The sequence below is a fragment of the Cervus elaphus genome, chromosome X (genome assembly GCF_910594005.1).
Source record: "Cervus elaphus chromosome X, mCerEla1.1, whole genome shotgun sequence".
Classification (NCBI taxonomy): domain Eukaryota; kingdom Metazoa; phylum Chordata; class Mammalia; order Artiodactyla; family Cervidae; genus Cervus; species Cervus elaphus.
The window spans coordinates 58,987,278-59,011,532 of NC_057848.1; the positions used below are offsets into that span (position 1 = coordinate 58,987,278).

General features: G+C 38.9%; 1 protein-coding gene across 8 annotated transcripts in view; it reads left to right on the forward strand.

Annotated features, from left to right (window-relative positions):
• Nucleotides 1-22,806, forward strand: part of INTS6L (integrator complex subunit 6 like) — a 56,830-nt gene extending 34,024 nt beyond the window's left edge. For 2 of the 8 annotated variants that reach the window (XM_043895908.1, XM_043895907.1), the window contains 10 exons: nt 2,957-3,089; nt 10,475-10,569; nt 11,580-11,690; nt 13,889-14,107; nt 15,091-15,214; nt 16,249-16,391; nt 18,002-18,236; nt 19,822-20,196; nt 21,057-21,150; nt 21,842-22,806. In XM_043895908.1, the coding sequence (XP_043751843.1) occupies nt 2,957-3,089; nt 10,475-10,569; nt 11,580-11,690; nt 13,889-14,107; nt 15,091-15,214; nt 16,249-16,391; nt 18,002-18,236; nt 19,822-20,196; nt 21,057-21,150; nt 21,842-21,944 (1,632 nt within the window). In that variant the 3' untranslated portion in view covers nt 21,945-22,806. The other 6 variants (XM_043895911.1, XM_043895909.1, XM_043895912.1 and 3 more) reach the window with 6 other exon arrangements.
• Nucleotides 22,807-24,255: the final 1,449 nt, after the last annotated feature.

Genomic DNA, 24,255 nt, shown 5'->3' on the forward strand with positions numbered 1-24,255 from the left:
CGACTTGCAGGATCTTAGTTCCCCAACCAGGGATCAAGCTCACGCCCTCTGCAGTAAAAATGTAGAGCCCTAACCACTGGACTGCCAGGGAATTCCCAGTAAGACATTTTTGACAAACAAAACAAAACAAAAACATAAACCTGAAATTACTTTATGTATTAGTATTATGTAATCAAGCTCTTCTTGTAGTACAAACCACATTGGTGTGTGTGATATGGATTTTCCTTGGATGAAGGAGATGCATAGGCAGATGTACAACACTGACTCTTCCAAGAGGTATAGTTCAACCAGGAGGGCTTGCTTATTTGTTAATAGACTCACCTTTGGATTTTAATTTGTGAAAATCCATATGTGGTAATCAAAGCTATTTTATTTGAATATAATAAGGAAGTCCTACACTGTAAGAATGTTTGTTCCATTTCTAAACTACAGCAATCAGTAATTGTTACGTTTTACTTACTCAAGGAACACTTTCAGACCATCTGTTTCAACCTAAAATGTGAAATCATTGCTACTAGTTGTCTTTAAACTACTTGAATTCTACAAAGTTGCTAAAACTGGGTAGAAAAAAAAGGAACAGGTGTAAAGCAAGGATGTAAAAGTGCAAGAAACAGAGTGATCTCATAATACTGAGCAAAAGAAGCCAGACATAAAAGATCACATATCATATGATTCAACTTTATATAGTTCAAAAAGATGTAAGACTGCCTTTTATTTTGTTAAAAGTCAGGAGAGTGATTTCTCTTGGGGGTACAGAATGGTGACCAGAAAAAGACACGAAGGGTTTTCTGGTCAGGTTCTATTTCTTGATTCGGGTTCTGATGACACATATACGTTCATTTTTTAAACATTCATTGAACTGTATACTTATAATTCATGCATTTTTGAATGTATGTTTATATTTCAATAAAACACACCAAAATGTGCTAGAAATGCAGGGATAAGGATGAGAGCATGCTAAGTTAAAATCAAGGCAAAAGCTTGAATTTATGAATTGAAAAACATTTTGGAATAAAAGCATGTAAAATTACAAATTACAGTTTTCCCCCAAATAAACCCTTTATTCTATATAGCATCTTCCTTGTAAATCTTCTCCAAAGGAACTTAAGAAATCCTGTCCTTGATCCTTGCAGCACCCCTTAAGTGTGCCATATGTCTTTCTCTTGCATCTTATGTTACTTTCGTTTAGAGTAGTTTAATGCAATGAATTAGTGGGAATGAAAAAGAATAAGATGAACCAGGATCCAGGAAATTTTGGAAAGTCATAATGGAAACTGGATTCTAACCCTAGCTTTCCCACCAACTATGTGGTTTTTGGACCAGACGCTTTCTCTAGACTAGATGATCTCTAGACTAGGGATCAATGATCCCTTTGAACCCCCAAATTCTGTGAATCTGCAGGTGATAAAGAATTTGGGAAAACTCAATGGGCTTATGGGAAGGAAGGAAGGTATGAGGATGGGAAGGGAGGAAATAAAGACAGAAAGAGAGTGAGCAAGGAACAAAAAACAGTGCTGCTCCTTTCAGAGGAGTTATAGGTTTGATCCTTGCTGGCTATAACTTTTTTATCCTTTATGATGATTTCCCCCTTTCTATTATACACACTTAGGAAATAGGAGGAAATCCAACATGTGGTGAAAGTCACTCAGTCATGTCCAACTCTTTGCGACCCCATGACTGTACAGTCCATGGAATTCTCCAGGCCACAATACTGGAGTGGGTAGCCTTTCCCTTCTCCAGGGGATCTTTCCAATCCAGGGATCAAACCCAGTTCTCCTGTATTGCAGGCAGATTCTTTACCAGCTGAGCTACCAGGGAAGCCCGGGTCAAACATGTTTTATTACAATTGTCTGTTTCTATTAAGGTTCAAATTAAGAGATGAAATCTAGTAGATGAGTCATGTTTTAACACAATCCATTGTTTTGTGAAGGCATCCATTACATAGGAAAGATTTATTTTGAGCTACAGCTAAGTATAGAAAGAATTCAGTGAACTGGTAGGTGATGTTGCTAGTTGAACAAGAATTAGCAAAGTAAGTGGGTTCTGTTCACCATCAGGGTTTGACTTCTGTCTTAAATATCCTGATGAAGGATGTTAGAAAAGGTAAAGGTCTAGGTCCATAAAATTATATACTAATGTCCTGATTTGGCCAAAGAGTGAACGTGGAACACAGAGAAATCATGATAGCTAGAGGACTCCAGAATAGCATATCAGGTGAATGGGACCTGACAATATCATATATGTCAAATCAGGAATAAGGAAAAAGATGCTAGTCATATGGAATAAAGATTAATGTTCTCATTTTTATTGAATGTTTGTTCCACCAGGATTATTTACGATAGAAAATGCCTTCCAGATTGAACCAAAGCATCTCCTTGCTCAATATAATTGTCTCAAAATAATTAGCACCAGTGCCTGGCTTGTAATAGACTCCTCAATAAATATTTATTAGATGAAAAGTGAATAAATGGGTAGGAAATTGTTGCATCAAAGGGAAGTAGAGCAAGACTTAATAGTAGTTCACATAAGGAGTGTTAGCATAATCCTTTAAATGGGCTTTGTTTTTGTAATTGCATGCTTTAGGCATGGGGCCATGTTCCATTTTCCTAAGTCTCCACTCTGGTCACCACTTGTTCTTTTGAGAAGTCAATTTGTTTTAATGGCTGGTATCACTTAGTGGTATTTCAGCCTAATTTTCCATTGTGCTAACCAAGTAAATATTTTGGTATTGTTGATGCCGCCTGTGGTCTCTGAATGATTATTTCATTTCCTAACACAATTTATAAAAGAATTGCAATTTGAACATTCTATTTTTTGACATAAATATAGAGAAAACAGTATTCCCATTTTTAAATTACAATTGTGCCAGAGATGCTGGTATAGCATATTGCTATGAGTTTGATTTGACATAAAATCCTTATTGTCATAACTGTACATTACTTCATGATCTTCTCAGGTATTTGTTACTAGCAGTGGAAAATACAATGAACTTGGATATCCATTTGGTTATTTAAAAGCCAGTACGACTTTAACTTGTGTAAACCTCTTTGTGATGCCGTACAACTACCCAGTTTTACTCCCTCTTTTAGGTAAGTCAAGTATGTGCCATTCAGTCATCTTTTCAGTGTGGTGCTAGTTTAGTTGCTAAGTTGGGTCTGACTCTTTGTGACCCCATGGACTATAACCCGCCAGACTCCTCTGTCCATGGAATTTCCCAGGCAAGAATACTGGAGTGGGCTGCCATTCCCTTCTCCAGGGGATCTTCCCTGCCCAGCGATTGAAGCCAAGTCTCCTGCATTGCAGACAGATTCTTTACCACTGAGCCACCAGGGAAGCCCTTAGTCATCTTTAAAATACAGCAAAAAAGAAAAGTTGACAATGAACTAAGCATTTTAAATGTATCCAAAGAGTAATGAGTGTCAAGATATATAAAAGTCAAAAAACTGATTCAGAAAGATAGAATTGGCATCCTACTTTCTGTTGTGTTCGTTTTCCTTTTGTTGTTTTTGCATCAGACAGAAGAGACTATTCACCTGGGAAAGTGGAAGTATTAGTCACTTAGTCCTGTCTGACTCTTTGTGACCCCATGGTCTGTAGCCTGCCAGGTTCTTCTGTCCTTGGAATTCTCCAGGCAAGAATACAGGAGTGGGTTTCCATTCCCTTCTCCAGGGAGTGGGGGTATGATTCTTATGCTGCTCTTTGATTTGCAAGCTCCAATGTTGTCACCCCTCTTCTTCTTCTTTTTTTTAATATGTGTGTGTACACACTTCCTTGTTTTCTTATTGTTTCACTTATTTACATTTATTTTGTTTTTGGCTATGCCACAAGGCATGCAAGATCAAACTTGTGGCCCCTGCATTGGAAGTACAGAGTCCTAACCACTAGACGGCCAGGGAATTCCCACTTCTCTCTGGTTTTAAGTGCACTTGGCTTTTGGTAAACTAGTTTGGGCACCCCCAAAATTGATTGTGGTTAACACTTCAAGAATCTGATGGTTTTTTCAGAAAATAGGGCTTCCATGGCGTTACTGTATTGCAGTTAGTTCCTCTACAAAAGAATACGAAATACTCTTGAGGCATCTGTTTTAAGCAAGGTAGCAAGTTAAGGAAATAGATACAAGAGTGACTTCTGCAATAACTGCAGTTGTAGAAGCTGTGGTTTCCATGGCAAAATTCTAAAAGGAACAACTCCAGAAGCTGTTACTCAGACATCACTGAAAATGTGTGTGGGGATTTTTTTTTTCTCATTTAAGGAGCCACGTCTGTTTAGAGTAATGTAGTACTGCACGGTATCCTTCTCCTCATAAAGTTATGAACATTTTTAATTGCTGAGGTTTCTTAATTTTTGCAAAAAGAATCAAACCTTTACCAAGTTTTAATATAGTCATTAAAAGCGTAAGATTTTTTAGTGCTATAAACAGTCTATGTATCAAATGTCTTGATAAAGCAGTTCTTTTAAATGTTGCAAATGAAGAAAATTAAGACTGGGTCATCATAAATGATTGTTTTGGCTAGCCTATTTACTTTATTTCTTTGTCTACTCTAAAAATATCCTCTAAGAGATGATTGTCACTTATATAAAATATAGATTATGTCTTTGAGATTAACAATACTATCAATAAAAAGTATTTTGTGGGTTTATTTACCCTGTTTTATTAAATATACCTTTATGACCTCCGGTTTTCACAGCTATAAAATGAAGGATCAAACTAGCTAATCTTCACTTAAACTGTTAAGAGTATTATTTTTCTGTTTCTTAAGTACACTTTTTATTTTGAGATAATTGTGGATTCATATGCAATTGTAAGAAATGATAAAAAAAAAAAAGAGAGACAACACCAAAAGCGCAGACAACAGAAGTGAAAATAAATACATGGGACTACATCAAACTTAAAGACTTTTGTGGATCAAAGGATACAGTAGAGAGCAAAAGGAAACCTATGAAATGGGAAAAAATTTGCAAATTGTCTATCTGATCATTTGGGGGAGGGCTCTATCCAACCCTGCCTAGACCATCATTATCCCTTTGCAAACATTCCAAACCAAAAACCCCAGAGGCATCTTTGATTTCTTCCCTTTCCCTGATCCCATACATCCATTTGAGGTTCACCTCATCCTTGACTCAGTTCGTATTCTTCCCTTTGGCTTCAAATATCCATTTCTAGGCTTTTCTATAACCTGTGTCTTCCAAGGAGCATAGGGTTTTTTACACCCTTTGAGGGTGAGGTCCTTGTGCCCTTGAATCCCTAACTTGGGTTTCATGTTGAGGTTCTACAATAGTTTCCACCCATACTTCTGCCATTACTTCACTTTCTGGGTTTTGTGGTTTCCATAGAGATTTGGAGTCTGAACTGTAGGGTATAGCTGCCCTGATAATGAATTTTGGCTCACTGTTTGTTAGCTTTGTGACCCTGGATAAGAAACTTAACTTCTCTGTGCCTCAACTATTTCATCTGTAAAGTGGGGATAATAATAGTACCTACCTGAAAAGGATTTCATTGGGGTTAAATGAATTGTGTTAGTCGCTCAGTCATGTCTGACTCTCTGCAATCCCATGGACTACAGCCCGCCAAGGCTCCTCTGTCCATGGAATTCTCCAGGCAAGAATACTGGAGTGGGTAGCCATTCCCTTCTGCAGGGGACTTTCCTTACCCAAGGATCAAACTCGTGTGGGCCACATTGCAGGCATATTCTTTATTGTCTGAGCCACCAGGGAAGCCCTTAATACAGTTAAATTGCATCAAACTCACCTGGCAAAAAGTAAGTGTTCAGGGAGAAGTATGCAGGGAGGGGACAGAGAGCATTATTGTCTGATTAATAATACTGTTGTCATTATTAATATCTATGTTATCTTAGTATCTCTTGAAGGCCCTGATATTCCATATAATATAATTATATATTCTAATTATGTATAAGGATATAATATAAAGATATAATATAATATAAAAATATGGGACAGTTTTGTAGTTTTAGTAGGCAGTTCAGTTCAGTCACTCAGTCATGTCCGACTCTTTGCGACCCCATGAACTGCAGCACGCCAGGCCTCCCTGTCCATCAAAAACTCCCAGAGTTTACTCAAACTCATGTCCATCAAGTCAGTGATGCCTTCCAACCATCTCATCCTATGTCATCCCCTTCTCCTGCCCTGAATGTTTCCCAGCATCAGAGTCTTTTCAAGTGAGTCAGCTCTTTGCATGAGGTGGCCAAAGTATTGGAGTTTCAGCTTCAACATCAGTCCTTCCAGTGAACACCCAGGACTGATCTCCTTTAAGATGGACTGGTTGGATCTCCTTGCAGTCCAAGGGACTCTCAAGAGTCTTCTCCAACACCACAGTTCAAAAGCATCAATTCTTTGGTGCTCAGCTTTCTTTATAGTCCAACTCTCACGTCCATACATGACCACTGGAAAATCCATAGCCTTGACTAGATGGACCTTTGTTGGCAAAGTAATGTCTCTGTTTTTTAATATGCTATCTAGGTTGGTCATAACTTTCCTTCCAAGGAGTAAGCGTCTTTTAATTTCATGGCTGCAATCACCATCTGCAGTGATTTTGGAGCCCCTCAAAATAAAGTCAGCCACTGTTTCCACTGTTTCCCCATCTATTTGCCATGAAATGATGGGACCAGATGCCATGATCTTAGTGTTCTGAATGGTGAGCTTTAAGCCAACTTTTTCACTCTCCTCTTTCACTTTTATCAAGAGGCTTTTTAGTTCTTCTTCACTTTCTGCCATAAGGGTGGTGTCATCTGCATGTTTGAGGTTATTGATAGTTCTCCCAGAAATCTTGATTCCAGCTTGTGCTTCATCCAGCCCAGCATTTCTCATGATGTACTCTGCATATAAGTTAAATAAGCAGGGTGACAATATACAGCCTTGATGTACTCCTTTTCCTCTTTGGAACCAGTCTGTTGTCCCATGTCCAGTTCTAACTGTTGCTTCCTGACCTGCGTACAGGTTTCTCAAGAGACAGGTCAGATGGTCTGGTATTCCCATCTCTTTCAGAATTTTCCACAGTTTATTGTGATCCACACAGTCAAAGGCTTTGGCATAGTCAATTAAGCAGAAATACATGTTTTTCTGGTACTCTCTTGCTTTTTTGATGATCCAGCGGATGTTGGCAATTTGATCTCTGGTTCCTCTGCCTTTTCTAAAACCAGCTTGAACATCTGGAAGTTCACGGTTTACGTATTGCTGAAGCCTGGCTTGGAGAATTTTGAGCATTACTTTACTAGCGTGTGAGATGAGTGCGATTGTGCAGTAGTTTGAGCATTTTTTGGGATTACCTTTCTTTGGGACTGGAATGAAAACTGACCTTTTCCAGTCCTGTGGCCACTGCTGAGTTTTCCAAATTTGCTGACATACTGAGTGCAGCACTTTCTTTTAGGATTTGAAATAGCTCAACTGGGATTCCATCACCAGGGCGTTTAGTAAAAAGTCGTGAATTTAAGTCATGTATACTTTGATGTCTGGAACATCCTATGGTACTGCAGAGTACAATAACTGTCCATAAAAGTGACCCCTGTTTCCTGTTTATTAAATAAAGATTTTCATCAAAAGTAGTTAAGAAAAGTTTATTTAAGCACTAAAATTTACCTGGGTGAGGTTTAATTGGATCAATGAGCTACCATAAGAATCATGTCAGTAGGGTGGTAACCAGATTATCACAGATGGAAAGATTCTCTCTCAACTGGGAAATTAGGAATTTTTTTTTTTCTATTGGGGGTCATTAACTAAAGCATTTTTAGCAACTTGTCTTTTTTTCCTCTTCAATGCCACATTCAATCACTTATTTTGAAAATATTAAGAACTGGGAACTTGTGTAAAGAATAAAGTTCATCTCCATCTTAAGACTAGTTATTATCAGGAAGGGGAAAAGAGAATAATTGAAAAAGGATAATTTGATATTTATTTATCACTATATATCCAGTGCTTTGCAGTTTATGCTATTTATAAATTTTGTATATTGTTTTCACATCCATAATCTAGTTCCTCAGAACAATCCTATGGGGTAAGGCGATGATCATTAAACTAATTTTATGGATGAAATGGAGGCACAAAACGGTTAAGTGATTTACTGAAGTTCACTGAGCTAAGTACATAGCATGTGTCTGAGCTTGGACTCAAACCCCACCTTTTTGAAGCAGGAAATGGGGAGAAAGGAACCGGAAGAGAAAATATCTGTAGTTTTTGAGGTGTTGACAGTGTCATTTTACTCTCGTTCCACACTCTCACCTCCTCATGTTTCAAATGTGGATGAGCTCATTGTTCATGGTATCTTTACCACTCTGCAGACTCCATGTGAATGGAAATCTAATACCATGGAAATCATTTTCTGAGCAACAAAGATAGTGACTAAAGCAGTGTAAGCTTCCCTGGTGGCTCAGATGGTAAAGAGTCTGCCTGCAATGTGGGAGAACCGAGTTTGATCCCTGGGTTGGGAAGAAGATCCTTTGGAGAAGGAAATGGCAACCCACTCCAGTACTGTTGCCTGGAAAATTCCATGGACAGAGGAGCCTGGTGGGCTACAGTCTATGGGGTCACAAAAGCAGTGTCACCCTAACTGCTCTCTACCCTTAATCTAGTCAGTGAAAGATTTTCTTCCTCTCACCCCCATTGAAAAATAAATCCAACAAGAAATAACTAGACTAAATTAGCTCCTGGGTAGAATCATTGCAATTGGCATTGTTAGAAATATTAAGACTGTTATTGACTCTCATTATCTAATCTATTTATATCTAAATGTCTCTTCAGTCTGGTGGTATTTAAATTTGTCAGTTTCCAAAATCTGCCTAATTCCCTACAGACTTCACACAAAGACACACTATAACAGGATATTTCCACGGTCTATCTATCCTTTCTGTCAAGATGTGAATGGTCTTTAAGGACCTGCATGCTGCAATGAGCCAGAAATCTCTTCAGATCTTTTTCCCTTTGTTCTTTCTATCCTGTACCAAAAGAAGAAAAGACCTACGTTTTATGGCTTTGTAAATTCATTTAAATTAGCTTCAGCAGGAGTGAATAATTTATTATAGCAGTAAAAGGAAGAAAATATGTAGTTGCCTTTCTTAACCAGAGTAATTCATAATTTCAAAGAATAGCCCTACTTGTAGAGAAATTATGCATACAGCATAGAGATGGTTTTTTTCCTAGAAGTAAAGCATTTGTTTTTTTTGGGGTAAAAGCCAATTAAACCTGAAGAAACAATATGGAGAATGAATTTATAATATCTTTGCTTTTATAATAAGTGTAGCAGGTTCATGTTTGTTGATGTCTGGGGATATCAACTTTGAATTATTATATTAAAAATTTCTTACCCTTGGAAGGAAATAATGAGACATTTTGGAAATTCCTCATGTAGTGTACATAATGCATTTAAATTATTTAAATAACTAAATTTGAGAGTGAAAATATAGGGAATATCTGCTTATTTAAAGAGTATCTTTAGTTGTGCTAATAATACACATGATATTCAAGAACCATATTTATTGAGGTATAATTGACATATTCTATTAGCTTCAGATATGCAACATAATGATGTGATACTTGTATATATTGCAAAATGATCATCACAATAAATCTAGTTAATATCTGTCACTGTACATAGTTCCAATTTTTTTCTTGTGATGAAAAACTTAAGATTTACTCTCTTAGTAACATTCAAATATGCAATACAGTGTAGTTAACTATAATCATGCTGTACATTACATCCCCATGACATTTCTGTTATAACTAGAAGTCTGTATTTAAACCCCTTCAAGCATTTCAACCCCTCCACCCCTCACCTCAGGCAACCACCAATCTGTTCTCTGTGTCTATGAGTTTGTTTTGTTGTTGTTGTTTTAACATTCTCTTTTTTAAATAAATAAATAAATATTCCGTCAACCAGTGACCATGGATTCATCCTTAGGTGAAAATGACTACACTAGAATTACCAATACATAAGAGGCCAGAAGGGCTTCCCTGGTGGCTCAGTGATAAAGAATTTGCCTGCCAGTGCATGAGACACAGGTTTGATCCCTGGGTTGAAAAGATCCCCTGGAGGAGGGCATGGAAACCCACTCCAGTATTTTTGCCTGGGAAACCCCTGAACAGAGGAGCATGGAGGGCTACAGTCCATGGGGTTGCAAAAGAATCAGACACGACTTAGCAACTAAACAACAAGAGGTCAGAGAAATATTTCACATAGATCAGAGTCAGTGTTTTAATATTATGCTATGTGGCTTCACAGATGAAAGATAAATATGTAACCTGAGAATTTATTCCATTTTCTAGAAAACTACTATATATAATTTTGGTACACAGTACCCCCCCAAATCAAATAAACTTGAATGAGATATTCATCTAATGTAATTGAAACTTTCTAATTGAAAATAAAAATTTCTAGGGGATGGTATAATAGATGTGTGTTGCTTGATTTAGATCTTGGAATTTAGGACTGGAATAATGTAATATTTTCTTGGATTTTCTCTTGCAGATGACTTGTTTAAAGTTCACAAGCTTAAGCCAAATCTGAAGTGGCGACAGGCTTTTGACAGCTACTTAAAAACTCTGCCTCCATACTACTTATTAGTATGTATTTCTGTACATATATATATGTATTAACTCTATCCATGATGATTCCTGTCACAAAAAAATGTCAATGAATCAAAAACTTCACCCCTGAAATAAGATTTTCTTTAATTTATAAATTTGAGTCGCCATTGTCTTTTCAAATTATGCCTAAGAGCTTGGAGATGTCATGGCGGCACAAAAGAGAACTGCTTATTTTATTTCCTTTAACTGCCATGGTTATCATTATAAAACACATCTACATTTCTCTTATAAAAAATAAATTTATGATATTATAATTTTGGAATTTAAGAAAAATGTAACTGGATTCATGTATTATATTAACCTCCCTTTTTAACTCTAGAAATTCAAAGTATGGGGTTTTCCTCTGGAAAAAAAAAACAAAACCTGACGACATTATATTTACTTATTGCTTGGTAAATGTGTCCTAAGCACGGCATGAAATAGAGGCACTGATTGAGGGGAATCCCAAAAAAGTAAAAAATGACTTGGTGTCATTTGGATTTTTACAATTTGAGAAAAATATTCATAATTATTTTGAACTGGTCGTATAATCTAAATCAAGATTATCAAAATCATTTCAAGAGGTGGATGTCGTCAACTTTAAGCCAAGTTTCTAGAGGTGAAAAGGCAGAATCTCAAGTGGTACCATTTGTGTCACTGGGAGGAGAAATTGGGGTGTGTTAGTATTTACCATGGCAGGAATGGGGTACACAATTAAATGTAATGTGAAATGATTTTATGACTTGGAAATTAAGACTGAAAGCAATTTGCCTGTTTGAATTTGCTGTTACTTGCTCTTCTTATCCCACTCTCTTCTGATTTTTTTACTTTCTGCTCCTTACTTCTCTGCTATTTTCATTGCCACTTTTTAATGTTCCATGTTTGGTTTTATGTGCAGCACCTTGACTTCTAAGAAATGAATCATGTCCCTTTGCCCCTTATAACTGAACTTTGAGTATTTTAAGATTTATTCTATTCTTACTGTTGTGTATTTTGTTTCCTTATAGCCATTAAAGAAAGCACTAAGGATGATGGGAGCTCCAAATCTGATATCAGATAATTTAGATTGTGGACTTAGTTACAGTGTTATCTCTTACCTTAAAAAACTCAGCCAACAGGTAGTATTGGTAAAAACAAACAAACAAAAATCCTTTGCCCTCAGAAGTGCATTTCCTTATTCTTTAGTGTAATTGTAATTTTCAAATTAAATGTGTATATATTTCTACACTTTATGAATTAGTAGTAATGTGATTCTCTATGGCTTCTGGCTTCACCATTAAACTGCAGTTAAGGGTCTGTCAGTATCATCGGATGCTGTGCCGTTTCTCCTTTTGCTTGCCAGTTTGTTCTACCCCAAGCTGGTTGATACTTTGTGGCCTAAGAGGGGCAGAGGCTTAATAGAATTATCTCATGGGTCACATTTTGTCTATCCTCAACCTAGTTTCTCCTCAAATCACATTGGGCTAGAGCATCCCCCGTTTTAGGTCAGCACACTGAGGCATGGTGTGATTAAATGACTTGCCTGAAATTCGTTTTTAGGCAATAATTATCAGCATGCTTTTTCTTGGAGAGGGGGAGATGAGACCAGTGTACCTCACACTGGAGGGTGGCAGGCCCTCCCTCTGTTCCTTTATACCCCCACCTCATTTACCATTATTCACCTTGTCCCTTGCCTGCCCCTCTCTATTAGTACCTCATCCTCCACTCACCCCTACTTATCATACTTCTCACCTCTACTTAGCCCATTCTTGCAAGGTGAAAATGCTTGATAACTACTGAGTTAGAGCTTTACTGCCATACAAATGTGTTATGTTATATGACAAATTAATGCAGCAGCTTCACTTTCTTCTTAATGCACAAATGTATTCCCAGGTAGGGACTAGTAGTAGCATTTGCAGTGACAATAATACTTCCAGTTGGATATGTTTCAAAGCTGGGCCTTTAGAAAACAGAGAGTAGTAAGTAAATAAGTGTCAGATTTCTGACACCAAAGAACATAGATGACTCTGCAATTTGGGATGCTGACACACCTTGCTAGGAACTGGCAAAGACTTAAGTATAGTCTGGAGTTTACCAGCTCCTACCAGTCCAGTGTGCTTATACATGCAAAGAGAGTAAAGTAAACCCAGATTTCTCATCTACCAAGCGTCCCCTTAACTCCGTTCCTTTCTGCTAGTAGATTTTTGTTGCTGGTGTTAATGTTTTGTTTTGGTTATTTATTGATTGATCTCTTGATTTATATTTTTTTATTTGATGTTTGCCTTAGGCCTTTAAGGCTGTGTCAGCAAGGTATGGCCAGAAGGAAGAATAGTGCACAGACTTGAAACTCATGCAAGTTCTGGGACCTTCTGGGACACATTGCTTATATAGTTTTATAAATGGGCTCTTAGGACCCTTTGTGGAAACAGACTCTTCATTTGCTCTTATCCCCTATTTCATGACTAAATTTTTAAAAAGATAATAAATATACCTCATTCTAATAATTAAAGAAAATTAATGAATATCTCTGACCAAACCATAAGAAATTCAAAATTAATTTGGGCTTACAAGACATTGGTGGAATTCTACCTTTTAGAAAAAAAAAGATCATTACTAATTTATACTAGCTCTAATTACTAATTTACTTACTAATTTAATAATCCTATGTCACCAGTGTTCTTTGAACCATCTCAGATGTATGTAAATCAGAAAATATGCCCAATATACTGCTATAATATACTCTCAAGCAATATTTATCAATATGATATAATAGTATCTATTACGAGGATTTTTTGTTGTGAATTGTAAACTTTGAGTACTATTACAAATTACTTACTTGGTAGTATTTGTTAAATTAAGTATGACATTTTTGTGAGTGGTCTGACATTAGAAATAAACACTATAAGTTTTTTCAGATACAATGCCAATCTATGCAATCTGAATTTCAGCACTAGTGCAATTTTATAAATGCAGAGTTTTACCTTTTATAACTGGGTTCAAAATGAGTATGTTGACTTAGACTAGATTTTACAGTAACAAAATTTGATTTTAAATATCTATGAATGTAATTCTTACCCATGGTTTTCATTCTTTCCATGATTCAGTCATAATTTTGACACTAAAGAAGAGGGAAAAAATGCATTATTGGTCTTTCTAGCCCCCTCTGTTCTTTGTGGTAGTACAGAGAAGCACAGGAAAATGTTTAATTATCTGTTTTTCTGTGATTTGTAATTTAAATTTGTTCAGTGGGGTTCTTAAAGTATCATCTTTCTTAAGTAATAAAAACAACAGTGATAATATAGCTCTTTTTATAACATACTATGTACTTTCATTTTAGACCAAACTAGAGTCAGAACGAATACTAGCATCAGTGGGGAAGAAACCTCCCCAGGAAATTGGAATCAAAGTGAAAAATCATTCTGGTGGTGGTGTTTCCTTGACTCACAATAAAACCTTTAGAAAACTATTGAAAGAAATCATTGGGGATACTGCACCAAGACTGACAGAATTGAACACCAAAGAATTTGCTGGCTTCCAAGTAGGGCTCTTAAACAAGGTAAATTGTGACATAAATAGCTTGTTGGGGGTGGTGGGGAAAGATAAGGTCTGTGAAAAGACAAAGGGGAGAAGGAATGGGAACGAAAAAGGAGAGCTTTCAGATCCCTTGCAGAACATTTGGTCCTATCCAAAATATCCATAAGACATGTGGTCCACACAAAAAGGCCCTTGAAATCTGGTCCGATCATATTTGGTTCATGACCAATGGACAGAACCAAGTATCAAGGACTTCTTGGTATGTGCTACATGTCTTATGAACATTTTGGACAGCACCAAGTATGACCAAATATCAAGGATCTTTGGGGTGGACCAAATGTCTGCTAAACTTCAGATCACACTGCCGAATTAACATTTGTGAGAGAATGGGGGAAGGAAGGAGGAATGGGTATGAAGAGCTTCAGGCATCAGTATAGCTTGTAGAAAGTCTTGGCCAGCCCAACAGGAAACCCTGGCACCACAAGATCCCATAGAGGAGGTCCACATTGACAGAGCTGGCCAGGCCTGAACATCCCCCATCATTCTCAGTCACTGGCTGGGGGCAGCCTGGAAAGAGCACGGCCTCTGTTCCAGCGCTGCCCCAGATCCTGAAGGTACTGTGGCTGGAGGTGTTCAGATCACTGTACCCCTTGTGGATCAGCCATTGCTTCCTGGACGGACATCCCATCAGCTCCTCTCCGTGGCTGCCAGGGGACGGCATCTAGATTGTGAATAGTGGGCCTGCAAGGCTGCCACAGACACAGATCTCAAGATCTGATGTTTTAAATGGTATACTTGAAAAAAGATATACACAGTGGCTTTAAAGCTATGTGGATGTAGTAGAATTCAGAACAGGGCCAGCAAAGGCGAATTTTCCACTGCAAAATTGTACTGAAGTCAGTTGTAATGAATATCCCTCTCTTTGCTAAGATTTTAAGAGGATTAGGAATTACATTTCTATATTAAAAGCCTCAGGAGTAACTGAAATTGTTTCATTTCAAATAGGATTTGAAACCTCAGACATATAGAAATGCTTATGATATTCCACGTAGAGATCTTTTAGACCAGTTAACCAGAATGCGATCCAATCTGCTGAAAACACACAAGTTTATTGTTGGACAAGATGAAGGTAAGTGAACAAAGAAGTACTTTTTGTTGATAAAATGTCAAGTCTGACTAACATGAAGGTGTTTATTGCATAAAGCGTATGTTATTTTGTAATACTTTAATATTTATAATACCTATTTTCTCTAAATCCCTTCATCTACTAGCACAAGTTTATTGTTCTTGGGTTTAAGGGGAAGTGGGCATTAATTGGCATGTATATGACACTACACATGCTTTAGCTCTTGTAAGTCTCCAAACAACCCTGTGAGATAGATACTGTTTTTATGCCCATTTTTATGGACATTGGAACTCAGAATGAGCGTTTTAATAGCTTCCCCAGTTCTAGTGAGCTGGAAAGCAGCAGAAACTAGGTCTATCAGAATTTGGAAATTGTATACTCTGACACTGTACCACCTAGCCTGCTCTGATAAACTCAATCCAGATTCCTCATTTACAGGAAAAGAATGAACCTGATATTGTCGAGGATAATTGATGATGATGTACAATTCCCCTTGACTCCATTTTGTTCATTTTAAACAGTGTCATTTGTCCATTAAAATGAGCAAATCTTAGCCTGGCCAACCTCCTGAAATTATATGTCAGTATTTTTTTTGAGGGGGTAGGATCTTTTTTAGGAAGAAAGCCTGTAGATCTAATCAAGTTTTCTAAAAAGGTACGGCCCACTAACCAAGATTCTCTAGATGATAAGAGAAAGCCAGAGAGCCTAGGCTCTTCGAAACACAAAATATTTGGTTTTGAGTTGGAATGTGGTATAGGGAATGTCAGCCCATTCTCAAACCTGTGACGAAGAGTGAGGGAGTTGTTCTTGGTCTAGGGATTTGAGCTTGGAGGCCGTGGTGATGATAGACTGAGTGATGAATGGGATGAAGAGAGATGATTTTAGATCCTAGAAGGCTAGATTCAAGATTTTAGCCTATCGTTGCTGAGATACACAATGCTAAACCAGGCTATGATCATGTCTTCTCAGAAGGACCACACACACTTCAACTATAGAACATGTGTAGAGCATCTATTTGTCTTCTGGTGATTTTGCAGATTCTCTTCATAGTGTTCCAGTTGCACAAATGGGTAACTATCAAGAATATCTAAAGACATTGGCTTCTCCACTTCGAGAGATTGATCCAGATCAACCAAAAAGACTACATACTTTTGGCAATCCATTTAAACAAGATAAGAAGGTGGGATACCCAGTTCTATGTCTGTGTAAATCATGATATTCTTGAAATAACTCCTTCCTTTTTGGCAAGGTGTATATAAGTCAGAGGTCTTACTTCTGTTTGTTTAAAAGATAAAATATATCTCCAGGGCTCTTTGTGAATAGAAAGTGGGAGCCTCCTGATGGAAGAGTATGTTGGTTAAAAAATGGTAGCTGGCATTTACTGCATATGTAGTAGGAGCTGATGTTTTAAATGATAACATTGAATGCACACAACCATTCTGCAGATGAGTATAACTGTCTGCCCTATAATATGAAGAAATCAGAGCTCATCATGGTCAAATGATTCATCCTGAGTGACACAGCCAATAGAGCCAAGATTTGAACCTCCATCTTTCCTGCTCCAAAGTCTGTATTTACTCCCAGCTCCACACACTAATTCCTTAAATATTGAGATCACCATTTATTTCCTTTTGTGCTCTATCTAGACAGTTATTAAGTGTTTTTCTTGAAATATGAAGTATTAAGTGATGTTGCTTTATTGGCTTGTCCTACAAGGGATATAAACATGAGATGTGTGTGCACACGCATGTGTGTGTGTGTGTGTGTGTGTGTATCTCTGTGTGTATATGTGAGAGATATGCTGACTTGATGATATAAGTGAGAAGACAAATGAGAATTGTATCTGCAATCATGGAAGAAACCATTGTTACAAAGGTGCAGAGCATGCAATAATGTCTTCTGTAACAAAACTGGACCAAAAGTATTCTACTTTACCTGAATCCTCAGTTAACTAGAGTTCTTCGTAATCTTCTGTATCTTGATTTTTGTCATTGGTAGCACTGGAGATAACTATGACATCTAACTGATAGAGCTCTGTGGAGAATTGAGTTAGTACCTGTACATCATTTAGAACATTACCTGACATGTGGTACATGTTCAGTGAATATGTTTTCCTCTTTCTGTACTGTTTTGCTTTGGGAAATGCTTTGGAAAAGTCATTTATCATGGTTTTATTCAAATAATGGGAGTGCATCTTCCTGGGTTATCCTTGGATGAGAACAGCTTTTAGTTAACCTTCTATACTGCTGTCTCTCATCTTTTATTCCCAGGGGTGAAAAGCCCCCTCCTTCATTTGTGTCCAACACCAAGGTGAATATATATGAATCTCTGTGAGGTTGCTACTGGGGGAATGACATTTTCCATCTACCTGTCTGTCACCATTTACATGCAGCATTCTGTATAGTGATTATCAATATTTCTTAAGGATGCGTTTAAATCACACAAAAGGGAATGATCTCCTTACCAAGGTTTGATGCAAAATGGTTTGTAGCTTCTTCAGAAGGGTGACTGTGGGTTAATTTCCATTTTGGTTGATGAGAGTTTCTTATTCCCCAGGCTTTCAGGTTAATCATGATTGTGTTATGTTTGACTGTAAAACAAGTTTCCTCCTTGTTCCACTTAGACTGGATTAAAATTGAGTAGTGTTTTCTGAAAAGTCTGTGTGAGGCATGGCAAATCTTTGGCCCATGATTAAGATCTGTATTGTTGACATAATACTTGATCATATATGCATGTGAAGAGTGTGTGCAATGTTCTCTTTAATGGAATATGTTCATTGATGTTTTCTAGGGAATGATGATCGATGAAGCAGATGAGTTTGTAGCAGGGCCGCAAAACAAAGTGAAACGTCCTGGAGAACTCAACAGTCCTTTGTCATCCAAGAGAAGGCGGAGTATGTCCCTGCTGTTGAGGAAACCACAAACACCACCTACTGTAACTAACCATGTGGGCGGAAAGGGACCACCCTCAGCCTCGTGGTTCCCATCTTATTCAAACCTCATAAAACCCACCCTTGTATATACAGGTATAGAGTAGTGGTTGTGATTTCCTTATGGCCCCTAGAGGACTAAGACACTAAACAATTTTCTTTTATATTAATTTCTTTTGTATTCAGTTTTTTGTTCATTAAGTAAGCCATTATTAATCATCCATGTGGTAGGTACAAAGCACCCTGTGAGATGAGAGGCCTTGTTTCAAGGATCTCCATCTATACGAGGGGAGGAAGATCCCTACTTACATAGTAGTTAACACAAGATGGAGAAATGTTGGAAGATGTGCCTGTTGACTTGTCAAGTCAAGGCTGAAGGAGGTGCAACAATTTGGAGTTGCTGCAGAAGTCAGTAGGAGCAAATGGGCTCAGCAAAGGCTGGGTCTGCACTGGGTCAGTAAAGGCTGGTGCTGTCTGTGCTCATCTCCTCTCCTCACTCCAGCCCAGCGCAGTCTGGCCCAGCTTCCTCCACTCCACTGGATGGTGCCAAGTATAAATCCCACATCCTACCATGACTCTCCATTCCTCTGATCTATGCTGCCATCATGTCACCATGATACTCCAATAGCTTTTTATTTTTCTACCTTCCAACCTCATCTAACTCATCTTCTGACCTACAGCCAGAGTGATCATATCAACACAGAAACCAGATCACACCACATCCATGCTGAAAACACCTCATTACCTTTCCTGGCACTCAGAGTACAATCTGAACTCCTGACAAGCTCTGCACCACCTGGGCCCACCATACTTTCCTAACACGTGTCCTCGGCATGGGCACAGGCCGGCTCTCTCTCCTCCAGCCTCTGCCCAAAAGACGCCTGCTCAGAAGGATCTGCCTGACCTCGTGATCCACTGGGACTCCCCCTCCTGCTCTCTGTCCCCTCCCTGTGTACATCTCCCTGAACACGAATTTGAACTGTAATTATTTATTATTTTGTTGAATCATAGCACACTTCCTGCCTGGCCTCCCCATGAGCATGGACATTCCATAAGAGTGGGGATTGTTTCTCTATGTGCTGTTGGAAGCCTCCCCCAGCTCCTGGCATGGTGCCCAGCACAGAGGACGATGAGTCAATGGAGGAGAGGTGTCAGACCTGGAGTAAAAAGAAATTCACTTTTCTGAGAGAGAAAAGATGGATGAGGAGAATCATGTATTGGCAGAGAATTGGGGTCATGGGGGACATATAGAGCCTTCAGATCTAGTGGTCACCACCTCTGTTTCCTCAGAAGTTTTAAGGAAGAGAGGAGGGAGTTTGAGGGGGGCACACACAGTCTGGTGTCAAACTCAGTAGAGCAGGGCATTTCATAGGTAAATGACAGAAATCATGACATCAAGTGAGACTTGCTGCTTTTCAGCTTGTAAAGCACAAGCTGCAGCTAAGCCCTCAGTGCCAGGGATCTGAGGCTGTTTATTAGTTGTTCTGTATAGTTTCCATATGTATTCTTGGTGCCATGGAGATTACCTTCCTGAGCTCAATTTGAGGGGTCTTGAGCTACATCTGGTACATCCTCTTGCTTTATGAAACCATTTCCTCAAAACTGAGGAGCACCATGATATCCCTTTGGGGTTACTATAACACACCTACCCCATAGATCAACTTATCATTTTGGTTTCCAGGTGTTACTGTCACTCACGATGTTCATGAGGAGAAGATGGAAAATGGTCAAATCTCACCTGATGGTTTCTTGTCAAAATCTGCTTCACAAGAGCTTATGAATATGGCAGGAGATGGTATCCCGCCCGACCAAGTGGATTCTCTATCTGATGATTTCACTAGTCTCAGGGAAGATGGCCCGATTCACAAACCTGGGTGTAATGCACTTATAGGAGAAACCAAGAACTGCAGCGTCTCTGTGGATGATCAAGAAGTCTCAGTAACATCTGCTTTGGAAATTGTGCCAAGTACATTGCAGATAACTCCTGCTATGGCACAAGGAATCAATGCTGATATAAAACACCAGTTAATGAAGGAAGTTCGAAAATTTGGACGAAGTAAGTAGTAGAAGAACATCTATCAGTAATATAATGGGGAGATCCCTTTCATTTTAAGATTCAAAATAGATTCAGGGTAATTCTTAAGGTGCATTTTTGAGAAATATTGGACTTTCACATAATTGAAAATGATTCCTCTTGTTTTACCTAAACAACTCAATACACCTTTCTGAAGTTTTCCCCCCTTACTTACTGTAATAATCTCCTTTTGCTGCTGTAACAAGTTATCACAAACTTTGTAGCTCAAAACTGATTTATCTTAGAGTTGTGGAAGTCAGATTTGAAATTCTTTTCATTGGGCTAACATGAAGGTGTTGGCAGGCTAGCATTCCTTCTGGATGCTCAGGGGGCGTCTGTTTCCTTACCTCTTCCAGCTTCCACAGGCTGCCTGTGTTCCTTGACTCATGGCCCCTTCCTCCATCTTAAACCAGCAATGTAGCCCCTTCTTAAGCCAGCAGTGTAGCCAAGCAATGTAGCTTCTCTCTAACCTCTGCCCCCACCCTTACATCTTTTCTCCCTGACCAGCTCTACTGCCTCCCTTTCCTAAGGATATTTGTGATTATATTGGGCCTCCATGTATAAACCTGGATAATCTCCCCAGCTCCAGATCCATAACTTAATCCCATCTGCAAAGTAAAGTCTCTTTTGCAAGATAAGGTAATATGTTCACAGTTTCTGAGAATTAGGACATGGACAACTTGGGGGGTGGGGCATCATTCAGCTGACCACATTTGATTAGTGTTTACAGGTTTCCCTAGCAGATACGTGCAGATGTCTTGATGATTGCTGAGGATGTGTAAATATTGAATTTTATTTTTCATCCATATTGTTAACAATAATAATATTTTTAATATCTTCAGAGTATGAAAGAATTTTCACTTTGCTTGAAGGAGTACAAGGACCTCTTGCAGTCAAGAAACAATTTGTTGAATTTACCATCAAGGAAGCTGCAAGGTGGGTGTGAAGAGGAACTCTTCATTGTGTTTTTTATTTAGTTAATTATTTTTGGTTATGCTGGGTGTTCTTTCTGTGCTCAGGCTTTCTCTAGTTGCGGTGCACAGGCTTGTCATTTCAGTGGCTTCTCTTGTTGCAGAGCACGGGCTCTAGGGTGTGCAGGCTTCAGTAGCTGCGGCGTCTGGGTTCAGTAGTTGCAGCTCCTGGGCTCTAGAGCACAGGCTCGTAGTTTTGGTGCATGGGCTTAGTTGCCCGAGGCATGTGGGATCTTAATTCTTGGACCAGGAATCAAACCTGTATCCCCTGCATTGCAGAGCAGATTCCACTAGACAACCAGGGAAGTCACTTGTGTGTTTTTGTAAGCATAAGGACCCAATGTAAGACAGACAGAGGGATTGATCCTGCCTTTCTTTTGTAAGCCCTGGCCTTCGTGCAGTTACAGCTATCTCCAGAGGCATTTAGATTGCTATTGTCCGAGTCCAACTCATTCACCCAAGTCTATGGGAACTTTCTGAACTCTTCACAGTCTTAGGTGGGCTTGGGCTGTCAGTTGGTACTCTTGGTATTAGCTAAGCCCCATCTTTACATGAAGATACATTTTCTATTTCCCATGTAGATTGTCAGTTCCACTTGGTACCCCACACAGTGCTTTAGGACCTTTTGGTTAATAAAATTCCTCTTTCTTTTTTAGGTTCAAAAGACGAGTCTTAATTCAGTACCTTGAGAAGGTACTAGAAAAAATAGAATCCTATCACCTTCTCAACAATGTTAATCACATCAACAGCAGATCATGATGTTACTGCAGAGACCAAGAAGGAAAAAAGAACAAGTTCTCTGTGTTGTAGGACAGAGCGGGATATTGTTGAACATCCTAGGATGTTTTAGTCAAGGGAACTGGCTTCCAGAGGTTAAGAAAAAGCAACGACACTTTTCATTTTCTGATTCTCTGGCAGTAAAAGCTGGCTTTGCCCTATATTTTCTTTAAAAGTACTAACTGGTTGTTTTATTGTTACTTTTCCCAATTGAGGAAGGTGATATGATTAATCCAGCAGGTTAAGTTCAGTGAACACACACAAGTGATAAGGGTTCACTCTTGAGCTTGGTCATCCTGGGCACGTCCAGAGTGACTAGGGGCCACCTGCAGATGGAGCACTACTTGATGCTCTTACTATGTCATTTAGAAAGAAGAAGGGTTCAGAGTCCAACTGCTAATTGTGTGTGTTCTGAACGAAGTTTTCAACAATTCCTAGTTGTGCCTTTAAAACCATGCAATATTCAGGACAGTTTGGATCAAAGAGTGAGAAAGCTGCTATTTGGATAACTTATTTCTCCATGGGAGGGGGCAGGGAGAGTCACCAAATGATCTACCTCCAACTGTCTTCTATTTTGTCTAGAGACATTACAAAGTACACCTGAGGCCACCTCCACCCCTGACGTTTGTTCTTGCTTGTGACACCAGAAAGGCTTCAGGTGGACTTGTGCATTCTGTGCTTCAGAAGCACTAAAAGAAAAAATAATGTAGATATTTCCTTTAATGTTTATACAAAAGTTTTTATGGAGCAGTATTGTTATGTTTGTATTTGCAGAAATTTAAGTGTACAAAGAGATTTTGACTTTTCATATATAAAATAAATCATTTTATTGATTTTTCACAAGGTCATTGACACTTGAGAAATTTCTAGTTTTGTCTTTCTTGTGATTTGTAACTCCTTTCAGAAAAAAAGTGCCCACTGTAATTAAGATGTTAGCAGAATGATGTAAACTTCAAAATGTCACTCACCGAACTGATACTGGTGAAACTGGTGGAGTGGGGTACTCCAGAAACACTGAAAACACTAGGGGAAATGATTGGAATCACATTTACTGGGACTCTGGAAGATAGAGGTTTACAGCAACCAAGTGAATGTTGAGTCAAAAGAAGACCCATTGAAATGTGATAGGATAATCTGGTAGCATTTTAACTTATTCTTGCCCGATTCCCCTCCCCAGTATAACAGTGGTCTTGAAGATGTCAGCCTGCATTCCAACTGAGGGTTCCTGGCTCAAGAGGGAGAAGAATAGACCTTATTCCCAAGGAATTGTGTTTGTTTAAACCTGTCCAGAGGCCTCCCTGAAGGACTGACCAATGGGATTGATTGCTTTTCTTTTGTCTAACTCTAAACTCTCTTATAAGGACTTCCTTGGTGGTCCAGTGGTTAAGACTGTACTTCCACTGCAAGGAGCACAGGTTTGATTCCTGATGCAGGAACTAAGATCGCTCATGCCATGTGGTGCAGCCAAAAAAAGGTTTTCTTTTTATTTTAAAAATAAACTCTTAGAGTAGAGAAGCAGCCATGTGAAGGATGTTCCTCAAAAACATTGAAAGGTAAGTGAGGGGCTTCCTTGATGGTCCAGTGGTTAGGAAGCCACAAGCCAATGCAGGGGACAGGGATTCAATCCCTGGTACAGGAAAAGTCCACATGCCACAGAGCAGCTAAACCCATGGGCCACAACTACTGAGCCAGCACTCTAGAGCCCAGGAGCCACAAGTACTAAAGCCCGAGTGCCTAGAGCCCATGCTCCTAAAAAATAAAGAAAAAGGCAAGTGAATAAGCTCCTGATGCCTATGGCAAGTAAAGTGTTAGTCGCTCAGTCATGATGGTAGTTGTTGTTCAGTTGCTAAGTTTTGTCCAACTCTTTGCGACCCCATGAACTCCAGCATGCCAGGCTGCTTTGTCCTTCACTATCGCCCAGAGTTTGCTCAAACTCATGTCCACTGAGTTGGTGATGCCATCCAACCATCTCATCCTCTGTCGTCCCCTTCTCTTCCTGCACTCAGTCTTTCCCAGCATCAGGGTCTTTTCCAAGGAGTCAGCTCTTCACATCAGGTGGCCAAAGTATTGGAGTTTCAACTTCAGCATCAGTCCTTCCAAGAATATTCAGGGTTGATTTCCTTTAGGATTGACTGGTTTGATCTCCTTGCAGTCCTAGGGACTCTCTAGAGGTCTTCTCCAGCACCACAATTAGAAAGCATCAGTTCTTCAGCGCTTAGCCTTCTTTATGGTCCAACTCTCACATCCATACATGACTACTGGAAAAACCATAGGTTTGACTATATGGGCCTAT